Raw genomic sequence first — 13,635 nt, 5'->3', positions numbered from 1 at the left:
ATTTAAAACTAAAATTATAATAGTATTTTTATAGTGTGTTAAATATGAACCATTAAAATCTAATCCAACGATGATGAAGCGGTACAAGAGGGGTAGAGGAGAGAAGCTGATTCCAAAATTAATATAAAAACTACATAACTAATATAAAAATATTAAAAAAATAGTTAAATTAATTATTTACACCATATGTATGGTAACTTTCCTAAACTACCATATTTAATAATATGAATTGAAACTGGAGCCTCTTGGTATATACAATCAATAAATATATTCTGAGGAAAAAAATTATAAATTTGCAAGACAATATAGACTGATATTATATTTTGGAGCAAATTTAATTCCTAACCAAATCTTACAGAACAGATAGTATATGTGAAAAATCGCCAAATAGCAGACAGCAGACCAGAGTTTCTCTCTTTTGACTCTTTCTCTTTCTTCCGCCTTGCCGCGTTACCATTTCTGATTCCTTAAGAAAGTAACATAACCATAACCATCAATGCTCTCTCTCGCGCACGCAAATACGTGTGTATATATATATAGATAGGTGAGTGTGTATGCATGTTCATGCTCCAGTTTGAAATCTTCAACTTAATTCAATTCAAAGCCCTCGTGGCTTCTGCAAGTGTGACCCAAGTTTCCGATTTTCTATTCAACATAACCCAATTCATGGGACTTCGTTAGTCTCACAGCCTTCATTTTTTTTTCTTTTCTTCCCATTCAAAACCAAGCCGGGTTTTAGGCATCAGACTTCCAAAAGGAGGACTCCATTTTCTGCAGTAATTCCTTTCTCCTACGTGTTTGAAGAAATCACATTCAGTACATTTCCATCCATCCCTTTCGTGTTTTTCCACTCCTTCTGGTCTATAAAAGTAGGATACTGGCTTCCCATTTCGGAGTCATAACTTGGATTCTTTCTTCTACAGCACATGAGGTACGTGATCTTACATCTCTTTCTCGATCCTCTGTTTCTTCGTATTTTCCTAGTCTTTAGTTTATGTCTACTTATTAGTCCCAATCTTTGGAGTCCTATGGTTGCAGTCTAAGTATCAATACTTTTGTGCCTCTGTTCTGTTTGCAATTAAGTTTACCAGAAATCATATAGAACAGGGAAGATGATGACTCGACTTTTACTGAGAATCGCTTGCTTGGGATTTGAATGTTCTGCAACCTGCATTTGTATATAAGATGAAGTCCACGGTTGATGGTCAAAGCTAATAATCAATAGTAAATGGTCTTGGTCTTAAATTTCAACTATTGAAGAAAATTCTAAACTTCCATGTTTCTTTCATTTTGCAGAGGAATGGAAACAGTAGCGATTAGACATATGAACTTTGAGTCTAAGGAAGGAGAGATCACATTGAGAACAAGCAGCTTCAAGAAAAGAAGTTGCGGCGATTTCTATAAACCTGATAAACTAGACGGGGTTATTACTGAAGAATCAAAATGTCCAAAGAAAAGGAAGGTGTCGAATCTGAAGCTCCAAACCTCATTCTCATTCAAATATCTAGTTACAGAGAAATCCCATTCGGAGGGAAAACTTGAGGACTTTTTCAATCAACAAAGCTCCACAACAGCTCTGTTGCCAAAACCAGAAACAACATGGTTCTCTCCTAAGTCCAATGGAGAGCTTGAGGGAGCGGCAATTAAGGTGCAGAAAGTTTACAAGGGTTATCGGACACGAAGAAATCTAGCAGATTGTGCAGTTGTTTGCGAGGAACTATGGTTTGTTTGTTCTATACCAAACTTATGCTTCTTTCTTTGATTTTCTTTGAAAAATATTATGATTGTTAGTTCTGTTTTGTGCTGGGGCCGATCCACGTTGACTAACTTGACAAAAAGTGATATCTTACGGACTTGAGTTGGTGGTCAACTCTGTCACCGGTCGATCCTTGAAACCTTTTTTTTTTTTTTGGTTAGATGAGTCTTATGTGATGAACAAATCTTGGAGAGATTGAGAGATCATAACTTTTGATTCGATCATTGAAACTATTTTCATATTATGCTTTTTTTTTTAAATCTTATTTCCTGTTCATCATCGTGCGTGACAATTGGGTTTTACCAAGAAGGCATCAATTTGAACTCCTAAACTTCTCCTCTGTTACGTTGGTTTTGGTTTATATTTCAATGTTTGGAACATTTATTTCCTTATATTTACTCGAGTTGAATGGGTTTTCTTTGATTTTTTACATAAATAACTACCCTATATATATATATATTAATTCACAAAACGTCATGTGGGTCGATAAATTGACCAGGAAAAATGTATTCTTGTATGTGTTATGCCAGAAACAAGCGTACCTCTTTATGCATATTTCATGTTTTGATTTCCACTGCTTTCAAATTCATCATTATTCATTGATACACTAAGTGGGTTTAATTTAATTAAATTCTTACAGGTGGAAAGCTATAGACTTTGCAACATTGAACCGATGCTCTATTTCATACTTTGACTCAGATAAATCAGAACCAGCTGTTTCAAAATGGGCAAGAGCGAGGACCATGGCTGCTAAGGTACACCCTTTTTCATATTGGAACCAAAGTTAATTACAACCTTTTTTCCTTTTAGCACTTTGACTGAGCTGCCAAGACTGGAATGTCTTTTTGGCGTCATTCATAATAATTCACGTATTCTTTAAGCCATTGCTTCAAACATAATTAAACTTAATCACACACATATATGCCTCTGGCTTTCCGGTTGGATTTTTGACTAAGACTAACAATAATTTTGGAGAGAAGAATTCCAAATTTTCAATCTCTTCTTAAGTCGACAGAATTCTTTTTGAATAATGTGGCCTTTATTTATTTATTTATTTTCCTGCTTGGTAGGTGGGAAAAGGCTTGTCCAAAGATGAGATGGCCCAGAAATTAGCGCTGAGGCATTGGCTTGAAGCTGTAAGTTCATTCAAAATTTCAAATGAGTCTATAGGTTGACCATTAATGCCTGATTCTTAAGGCCACGTTCCCTGAAATTTCTTCATAGATCGATCAAGGGCTCAGACTTTTCTTGGTGTTGTTCTGTGCAGATTGATCCTCGTCATCGTTATGGCCACAACCTTCACATCTACTATGATGTCTGGTTTCATAGCCAGAGCTCTCAACCCTTTTTCTACTGGTAAATATCAATAACACTGGTTATTATTAATTTTTATATAAAAATATAATAAATAAATATTTTTTTTATAAGGCACTATACGTACCTCATTATTTATAATATATATTTTGTAGAAAAAAATTTATCTATATGTCGTAGTACACACATGGACACACACGCACAAGTAGGATATATGTATTTTAAGATTACCTGCCTCATACGTCAAAAGACACCTGCCGTAGTAAATGGGAACAAATTCTGTATTTGTTAGGGATGAACAATTACAAGGACTAGTTTCATTTATAAACTGTTTGCATGAAATTTTAGAATTTGTATTTTATTTGAAGAAGGCTATAATTGCTTTTAAAGAAAGCTAATATCAAAATTAAATTGTAATAAAAAAATCTGATAATGAATCCACTAAGATATGATAATAATTTTAGTGATTTGTTTTCTAATTTGTAATTTCGGAATGTACTGTAAGGTTGGACGTTGGAGATGGAAAAGAAGTAAATCTGGAAGAGTGCCCTAGGAGCAAATTGGTAAAGCAGTGCATAAAGTACCTGGGACCCGTAAGTCTCTTCACCGACATATACCCATCTGTACTTGAAGTTTCTTTCTTTTCTGAAAGTAAAGCCATCCTGTGCATTATATTGCCTTGACTTTGCCATATATCTGTGAATAGTATTACTAATTAATTTATTGAATGGAAAGATTTTCATTTCGAACTGTTTGCCCAGAAAGGAATTCAGGTCATAATGGGGTTGGTTGGTTTTGGTTGAAATGATATTGCAGAAAGAGAGGGAGGCATATGAAGTGAGTGTGAAGAATGGAAGGCTAGTTTTTACACAAAGCCAACAACTAGTTCACACTCAGGAAGGATCCAAGTGGATTTTTGTACTAAGTAGCTCCAGAACTCTGTATGTAGGCGAGAAGAAGAAAGGCCAATTTCAACACTCTAGTTTTCTTGCCGGTGGCGCCACCATTGCTTCTGGAAGATTGGTTGCTCTCAGTGGAGTTCTTCATGTAAGACTCAATATACATATATATATATGTTTGATCATAATTTCTTAAACTCCGTAATTTCTAAGGAACAATGCAAAGACCATATATATTGATGTCAGTTCATTTGGTTATTGTTGATCAGGCTATATGGCCATACAGTGGTCATTACCGTCCAACCAAGAAGAACTTTGATGAATTTCTTGCCTTCCTGCAAGAGCACAATGTGGACTTGACTAATGTAAAGGTGAAGAAAAAACCAGAATCTTAAGCAGCCTTTTTCTGTATAACGTACGCCTTCATAGTATCTGGACTATAAATACTCTTCATATAAAACACAGTCCAAAAAGTAGCTTATAAGTCATTACACAGACAGAGGTTTATGTAAACCATGGCCATTAGATTTAGCCGACCAATGACGAGGATGTAAAGATACTAATTTGAAAAATAATTTCCTGAAACGGGTTTATGCAGACGTATGCTGTAGACGAGGATGTGCCTCCTTCTGAGCCAGTTGATGATAAGGTGGGCCAGCAAGCGCAGTCTACAACAGAAGCCAATGAGGGTCCCAGGGAGGCAGCCATTAACAAAGCAAAAGCAGTGGGTGGCCCCACCACCAAGGTGGCCGTGGAATCTTCTTCTTCTTCATCGTCTTCTCGTCAAGACAAAAATGCCGACAAGTCCATGTCAAGCAGCAAATGGACTACTGGAGCTGGTCCTCGTATTGGTTGTGTCAGAGAATACCCAACAAACCTCCGAGTTCAAGCCCTTCAACACCTTCATCTCTCTCCCAGACTTACTCAAAACCCTAACTCTAATTTCGTGAATTTCCCTATTCCCTCTCCAAGACCTTCTTCCCAATTCCACTTATCACCTAGACTAGTTCATCTCAGTCTTCCTCGGCCTCCTGCCCCACTTAATAACAGCACTCCTTCAAATTAGTTCTACCCTTATTAGATCTCTCAATCAGGTTCATGATGATCTGATATACTCCTTCAAATTCAAATTCAAAATTCATAATGATATTAGGACACTTGGTAGGTCTCTGTGAATTAGTGAGGTTATTATTGTTCAACGTTTTGAAGGTGTTAGGTGTATAGGCACTCATTCAGCCCCTTTTTTTAAGTTTGGACCATTTATTGACAGGAGTTTGTAGGAGGAAGAAGGGACACAAAGTAGAAGCTAACCCCATATTTGTTTTTTACTTCATTTTTTCCTTCTTTCTTTGGTTAATTATAATTATTCCTTTTGGTCCAATCTTCTTGTCATTTACCATATCTCTCTGCACAAGAATTCTTACTCTCTCCTCGTCAGATTCTTGTGCATGCCCAATAGTTTTTTGGGGTTGCAGTCAACATCCCATTCTTGTAATTCAAATAATCAAGTTAATGACATATATAGTTTTTTCTTTGTTTCTTTTCAATTTAACTTTCCACCTGCCTCTGTGAATTTCCCCCCCTTTCTTTCTGCAAATTTAGTTTTTCAAGCAATGTCCCCAACCCACATCATCATATTCAACATACAGATAATTTAGACACAAACGAGTTAGCATGATGTCTTCACCCCCCCCCCCACAAGCACATGTCAAGGAGTTTACTTTGAAACATGGCATGATATAATTAAGAAGTTCAAATTAATTATTTCTATATATGACACTATATATATATATATATATATCATTCAAAAGCTAATAACATTTTATACTATCAAATACACTAGACACCAAAGATTTTGAGTTTATCTGAAGGAAGATTTTGAATTTTAATTTTTTTAAATATAAAAATTATCTTTGAATTGAAGAACTCTTTTCAGTTAAGTTTTTTTCCAAGCTCTTTCTTAAGAAATGAAACCTAGTATAGCTCGTGCTAACTTAAATTAAATCTTTGAAAAAAAAAAGTGCAACATTAAATGAATCTAACCAACTTGACTAAACGTGATTGAAATTTAATACAACTTGTGAAGGTTGACGTATTTGAATAAAAAATATAGCGAACATCAATTTATCAATTAAATATGATTTTTTTGGCAATATTATATATATATATATATATTTAGAAAGATAGATCAAATAAAAAAAGGTAACAAATTGATACTAGATAGTTTTGAAGTGTCGTGGAATGCTTTGATTGGTAAGAGCGACGAGCCGGGATATTTGATTGGTTGAGAAATTTCTAACAAGTCAAGATATGGTTTGGTTAGAGAGAACAAAGTTAAATGCATATGAGGACGAAGGACGGTTCAAAACTTGAGATTGACCAAAATTCCTTAAAAAGGTGAGGCACTTAATCTAGGAGTTGGAGTCAAAACTCCTGTTTATATGACTTGGACTCTTGACACAAGGCGACACTAATTTACGTTGTTAAGCTCTACATATTAGTGCAAATATGCCTGTTGTTCAATCTTCATCATGATGATTTTTATAATGAGATCTTAGTGTGTCTTCTTCTTTCTTTGTTTATTTTTGCCAACTAGTGTGTCTTCAATTTATACAAAAATTTGGTAGCTTTTTTTTAATAAATTTTTTATAGTCATCAATAAAAGAAAATATGTTTTTTTGAATTAAAGTTCATCGAATAACTTGAAATATTTTTTTAAGTGCGTTTAACACCTCAAAATATTTTGTAGTTCAACCATTAACTTACATATTTTTTCAGGTAAATCCAATGGAGTAATTGTGACTTTAAAGTATTTTTTTTTTCCAGAAGCAATTTTAGTATCATCGTTAATTTCTCGAGAAGCTTGTTAAATAGATAAACAGATTATAATTATAAATAATAACAAAGTTGATATATCTGCCAAGAGTTAATGACTTGATTAATGATAAACTTGTTCTTGGTTGGATCCAAGATTCGCATAGAGTCTAATTTCCTTTGGGATATTAAAGTGCTTCCCTCCTTTTCTCTCTCTTTTTTTTTTTTTTGGCGCCCAAAATTGAAGTGCTTCCTGTTTTATAGAATATACATGTTTTGTGCCTTTATGGGCTTATATTGAAGAGGCCTATCAATAACGTCACTGTCTCGGTTCAATAAAAAATTGGCCTTAAAAAAACAAAAAAAAGTTTAAAAAACAAATTGTTCGCTAAGTGAAAGACTTGGCCTCTTATTCCAATGTAAACGACATCGTTTGGTTGCTATCGACGATGTCGCGTTCATGACTTGTCAACACTGAAGCAGGAGTGTGACGTAAGAAAAGGAAAAAGAAAAAGTCAATTTGTATCCGTTATGTTTTCTTTCATTTATTCTCTTCTTTGCGTTGCAAGTTTCAAATTTCAAAAACCCTCTTCCTCTCTCTCCCCTTCTTCTCTCTCTATAACTTTCATTACTTGCCTAATGCATTAATTAACCGAGCAGAAGCAAACTATGATGAGAGAAACCTAACCTAGGAAACTCACAATTTGCATTATACCTTGATCTTCTCTTCTGCTCTGCGAAAAGAAGCTCATTTCAAATTTCTCCCATGGGTGGTTCTGGAAAGTGGCTGAAATTACTCATTTCATCAAAAAAGCCCTCTCCAAATGATCGAGTAAGGAACTTTGCTTATTAAACCTTACATTGTGTTTTATCATGTTATTTAATATCTTTCTGTTGCTGGGTTTTTGTTTTTTGCTTGTTTTTTCGGGAAAAGACTGATGCTGATAAGAGCAAGAAGAAATGGAGGCTATGGAGGAATTCTTTTGGGGGCATGGGCCCATCCACGAAAAGCACGACGAAGAAGAGAAACGGGGTCGTATCAGACAAGTCGGACCCTCTGTCGAATGATGCATTTACTGCTGCCATGGCTGCTGTGGTCCGAGCTCCGCCCAAAGGTTTCTTGTTGATCAAGCAGGAATGGGCTGCCATTCGCATTCAGGCCCTGTTTCGAGGATTCTTGGTATGTGGTCTCATATTCAAATTGTTTATACTCTGCTTTATTCTGAGTCTGTAGTCTAGAATAATGCTTACCATTCTTCGAACCCAAGACGAATTTCACATTTTAGCCCAAATGGGAGAAATGCTAGTCTTTGAAATCGAGCGAGTTTGGAGATTAGTTATAAGTGCATACTCTGCGTTCAGTATATCTCCTATATCCTTGTATTTAGCGTGACCTCTTCACCAAGAACATTATATTTGTCTAAAACTTCTGTTGAAGACACTATATTAATGGAATAGTACCTTTGCTCGTCTAACTTGAAAAGATTCAATCGTAGCAAAACTTCAGTCTGTGAGAGGTAAGTTCTTCCCGCGTAGTGAATTTAATATCTATTGAGGAAAATATGGCGATTCAGCTTCGTTTCTTTTCCCTTTTTGTTTGAATGAGCTTAGCTTGATAGGCTGACTGCTTTATTTATTATTATTAAGCTTCCGTTCTATAGGAATTCAGTTTAGGATTGAGTTCTCAAAACAGCATCGGCCCTTAAAGATATTCTTATTCGTGTAAAATTTATTGATTTATTGATTACGGATCGATAGCCAATGTGTTGGGCTCGTGGGCATCCAATAAAGGGGTTAGTCCAGCTGGCCCTGTTACTTTCTTTTTTCTTGTTTTAAGCCTGTCCAATACTATTAACCAACACGGTTAACTAATCAATTATGGTAAATTGGATCAGAGTGTTTTATTCTTCCGCAGGATCACATGCGTGTGAAATATTAGTACATTAAACATGTGTTTATCATGATTCCATCTTTTCCGTTGGTGTTTTAATTTTCTGTTCATACTTCATATAATAATTTCATTTTCTTGTATTGAATTTGCAGGCAAGACGAGCTTTGAGGGCCTTGAGGGCAGTGGTGAGGATTCAAGCAATATTTCGTGGGAGGCAAGTGAGGAAGCAAGCAGCAGTAACTCTGAGGTGCATGCAGGCTCTTGTCAGAGTTCAGGCTCGTGTGAAAGCAAGGAGTGTGAGTTTGTCTCCAGACAGGAAACACACTCAAGCAAATTCTCTTGAGCAGGCTGAGGTATCTGTTACAAACTACATTTCGCAATTTATTTCCATAATTCATCATGTTGACATTTATGTACGCTTAACATGGAACTGTCTGTACAATGAAACTGTCAGAAAGGATGGTGCGACACTCCAGGAAGTGTGGATGAAGTCAAAGCAAAGCTACAAATGAGACAAGAAGCAGCCATCAAAAGGGAGAGAGCAATGGCATACTCTCTTTCTACACAGGTAATCTGAACTTTATTGATATGTTTGTTGGATTGGTGCCTGATAACATAGTCTGTAAGTGTGGTACATAGTGCTTTGTTTCATGGTCGTGTGTTTGGAATCCAAGTTCATAATCCATGCCTTATGTCTAGAACATTCTTGAATTTACTTCTAGCTTGAAATTCCTTTTATTGCTTCGTTGGTGAGGTACATTTGCGTAACGAACGTGGATGACCTGCTCAGCTGCATTTGATCACAAATATATCTGTGTACATTGATCAACATTTTTCATCAGTTCTTGAGTTTCTGCGATAGGGTCTTTTAATAGAATTATGACACTCGAAAAAGCTGTCCTTAGGGAATCAATAATGCTGTATTAGATGAAAAAATTACCTTTTTCTTTTGTTGTCAGCAATCAAGAGCGAGTGCCAGTCCAAACTCGAGAATCTCAAGGCCAATGTCTCCGCTGAAGCATGATAATCTAGACACTAGGAGCTTGTTAGAGCGGTGGATGGCAGCCAAGCCATGGGAAAACAGGTTGAAGTCAGAGAGATACTTTGATTCGCCGGATAGGACTCCATTATCAAGGAAAAATGATAACTTTGTTCTCCCCAGAGCAAGAAAGAATGCTGTGACAACCAGGGTTTCACTAAAACCTCCCATGACCAGCCTATCAGCTCCATCATCATTATCATCATCTTCTGCTATAAGTTCTGAGTGTATGTATGATGATAGCCCTCTTTCAGCTTCGTGCACATCCCCTGAGGAAAAGAGTGTTCCTAAACCGAGCTTCATGAATTTCACGGAGTCAACCAAGGCTAAACAGAGAGCTTGCAAGTGTTCCTCCCTGAATGGAGATGCTAGAAGCACTTCTGGTTCTGAACCTTCCATTAATTTTTGGAGAGACTGTTATGCGACACCTCAGAGGGCAAGTTATCAGAGGAGATACTCCAGGAGATGAAAGGTTTCCATGGGGAAAAACTTAGGTCAAAATTTTTTTGAAGGTTTTGTTGTCAAGTTTTTCAAAGAAAAACATAACAAGTGAAAGTCGTTTACAGCTCAACACAATATGATTGAAACTTCTTTTTTTTTTTTAAAGAGAAAATCCTTTCACATGGTATGTTCTTATTGGAGAACTTGGTTACAATCACCTAAAAAGACTTTACCTAAGTCTTGTCTCCTCAACCAGGGGAGAGTTAGTCTGATGTGTCTATTTATAATTAGTCCAACAGCTTGTTGTCCATTGTCACATTGACATAGTGAGATGAATGAGTGTACAAGTTTGCAGATAGGGGCTGATTTAATACTTTAGTGTAGAGATATATCAAAAGTGGGTTTTGCATCATATATCACATTACTTCCTTTTTGGTGTTTTATTTCATTTCATTAATGGATATACACATGTTTGCCCTATTCAGGGACTCGAGCATTGAATATATGGCTGTAGATGATTCATATTCTTCATTGTATTGAACCCCAAGCATGAACAGTTCAAGAACTCAAACTATTTAAGATCAAACCCATTTATGACAACCATTCATTAAAACCTCAAGTTGAACAGTTGGAATGAAGTTGATTTATTGCTCATTAACTAGAGTCAACTCAGACTGTCCAAATATATGGAATTCTTAAATCCTGCACCCAAATCCAAAGTAACAATGGATCTACAGTATTGTCGGGTTAATTCTATATACAAATATTGACACTGATTACTAAGTGGTACGGAATTATTATAATCAATGGCGACACATAGATAATCTGCAGAAGTTTTTCTCCTTAGTGGGCCAAAAATTGCTTCGAACCTTGATGTTTTATAAAGCAAGCTTTTTCATTGCCTCGGAGGCATTCCTTCACTGCTTAGGAATGCAACATCTCTCAACATCAAAGATGATGTACTAAATAATTTTAGAGTGATTATGTCAAAGCAATGAAGTTTAAGTGAAAATTACATTACAACGAAAGCTACATGCTTTGGGTTTAACACGCAACAAATACTTGCAACTAAAACATCAGCAAACCAAGATGTTGCAGGCAAGAGCAATTCAAGATTAGGGATAAGTAAAGCTTTATTGGGCATATCTTTTTCCCATATAAGAAAGAAAGAATAATTAATGGTAAACCATGTGGTCCACATGAAGAAAATGATAATATATGTAATCATGCAGGATCTCTACTATGGTCCAGAGTTGTCCAATAGAGAGGACCACACAGTAATCAGCCTCATCAATATACTTTTAACTGTTTGTGCATCACTCTTTGGTTGAATATATCAACACCAAATAAAGGATTTGAAGATTTTTTCAGTTTCTAAATAGACTAAACGATGAAATAGTTCGTGGGTCAGTTTCAGAAGGCTGGCCATATTTCTGATAAGGCGCTGGACAGTTTCTACAATCCGTTAAAGTTTGACTTCTTTCTACTGCATGGCCTACGTACGTTCATTATAATGAGGTTGTTGAGAGCCATCATTTTTATAATTTGATGGATTTAGTATATTCACCCCTACTATTTTGTCGAATTTATTTTCCGTACACAAATTCTAGTCAAATTTACATATGATCCCGGCCCATTTAAGTTTCATATAATAAACCCAACATAAACGTGATGAGGTTCCTCTGATCTTTTTGTATAGTCCTTCATCTCCCCCTCTATTATTGAATATGTGCTTTTATAAAACAAACCCTTTACCATGTTTGATTTATATGTGGCTTTGTTTTATTATTTATTTAACTATTAGTGGAATTCATTTATTTTCATCTCTTGAAATGATGCACAATTATCATAGAAGATTAGGCACACGAGAGGGAACACCATTAATTAGGTGGAATGAGACATGTTAGGTTATACAAATCCCTTTCATGTATATAGAATGGTAGTAACATCCGCCATATCACATTTTTATGAATTAAAACATGAAATCTCTCCCTCTCCCTCTCCCTCTCCCTTCCTCCCTCTCTCAGAGATAGCGTTATAAATGATAATTATGAGAGATTTCCAGGAAGTTCAATATACAAATAAGATAAACATATCTAATTAATTAGAGTTATATATATATATATAATGCATGACTTAGGAGCTGTCTGGTTGGCATGATGGAAAGGTAACCATTTTCATTGCATGATAGTTGATAAACGACTATTATTTATATTATTAATTTTTATGAATAAACATGTGATATATAGAGTTATTTTATTTCATCCCGTTCTCTTTTCTATCCCATAAACCAGCCCTAAAAGTTTTTAGTAAATCAAGTCAACATACAAACAATCAGACACATAAAAGTTATTAAGATAGACACGGGTCAATTAACATATATACAAATAAAACAAAGAAAGCAAATTAATTAATTGCAGACAAGACAAGCAAATATACAAGTATACATGTCATGCATGCTTAACTTTATACAACCAGATTTATCCAAATCTGGCTTCTGTCACTTGTTATTGGGATTGGCGTTGGCTCTGTACACAGAGTTCCCACGTGGGAAAATGCGCTAACAAAGGCAATAAATCAGGATGCCACCAAAAGTTGAAATTTTTTGTGAATGTGTGAATAGATGGAAGATTCTCTCATCTCAAGCAAGGAGAGGGGGGGGGGGGAGAGAGAGAGAGAAAGATACAGAAAGCAAACAGAGAAAAAAAGTGTTTAGAGAGAGAGGAGAGAAGCTTGGGCTCAGCTGTAATTAATTTGCTTCAAGTTTGGAGTAAGTTTTCAAACTTCCTCTCATGGAGTGTTGCCCTGAATAGAAGGAAGAATAAGCCTGCCCCATGTTCTCTCTCTCTCTCTCTCTCTCTCTCTCAGATTCCCTTTTCTGTGGACCATCTCCAGTTTTGTTTCTTTGCTTTTTACACAACACCTACACACACAACATATGTGTGTGTGTGTTGTTTATATGTTCCCATTATTATTTGTGCTGGTGGCCATAGTGATAAGACCAGTGTGGTCCTTATATGCCATATATTGAGACCAATTATTGATAGACTCTCTGGATAATTCGAATTAAGTCGGTTCATTTTTTCACCTTTTTATGTCTAACGCAAATTTAATTATGACAGCACTTGCCATTTCTTTTCTTTTTGAGTTAAAATTTTCATCCCCTCCAGTACTTATTCTTACCTGCATCGACCCATGATCCCTGTGAAAGGAATGTACAAGGAATAAAGTGCACTGGTTTGGAATTTCTAGGCTAATTAAGTCACTCACGGAATCTAGCACTTGGAATATTTTTCATCAGTAAAAGTTGTTTTGTTATTCGTGAAATATACTCTGCTAGATGAAAAGCAATTAACATCGGAATAATGCAATCTCAACCCAAAGAGTAGTTCAATATGATATCTCTTCTTCAAGCTCATTTGTGCGCGCGCGCGCGTGTTTTAGCTCTCACCAGTTCTGAGAAATCAAATCAATACAACAG

At 35.8% G+C, this 13,635-nt stretch overlaps 2 protein-coding genes across 3 annotated transcripts; both read left to right on the top strand.

Annotated features, from left to right (window-relative positions):
• Nucleotides 1-1,300: 1,300 nt before the first annotated feature.
• Nucleotides 1,301-5,194, top strand: LOC114721496 (IQ domain-containing protein IQM1-like). Its single transcript, XM_028907308.1, has 8 exons — nucleotides 1,301-1,722; nucleotides 2,397-2,511; nucleotides 2,827-2,892; nucleotides 3,024-3,112; nucleotides 3,576-3,663; nucleotides 3,887-4,117; nucleotides 4,239-4,340; nucleotides 4,568-5,194. Exons 1-8 carry the CDS (start codon nucleotides 1,301-1,303, stop codon nucleotides 5,033-5,035), a joined length of 1,581 nt encoding a protein of 526 aa, XP_028763141.1. The 3' UTR covers nucleotides 5,036-5,194.
• A 2,536-nt stretch (nucleotides 5,195-7,730) lies between these two features.
• On the top strand, nucleotides 7,731-10,504 carry LOC114721495 (protein IQ-DOMAIN 1-like). Of its 2 annotated transcripts, none has more exons than XM_028907307.1 (4): nucleotides 7,731-7,963; nucleotides 8,827-9,027; nucleotides 9,129-9,242; nucleotides 9,637-10,504. In XM_028907307.1, the coding sequence occupies exons 1-4, from the start codon at nucleotides 7,775-7,777 to the stop codon at nucleotides 10,180-10,182; spliced, it is 1,050 nt and encodes a 349-aa protein (XP_028763140.1). In that variant the 5' UTR covers nucleotides 7,731-7,774; the 3' UTR covers nucleotides 10,183-10,504. The 2 variants fall into 2 exon arrangements, with proteins under 2 accessions (XP_028763140.1, XP_028763139.1); XM_028907306.1 differs by having other exon boundaries at nucleotides 9,634-10,504.
• Nucleotides 10,505-13,635: the final 3,131 nt, after the last annotated feature.

Source organism: Neltuma alba, unplaced genomic scaffold (assembly GCF_004799145.2).
Source record: "Neltuma alba isolate B1F8T4 unplaced genomic scaffold, ASM479914v2 tig00012043_pilon, whole genome shotgun sequence".
Classification (NCBI taxonomy): Eukaryota; Viridiplantae; Streptophyta; class Magnoliopsida; order Fabales; family Fabaceae; genus Neltuma; species Neltuma alba.
Note: the sequence above shows the minus strand (reverse complement) of the source record. Positions and strands in the feature narration are given on the sequence as shown.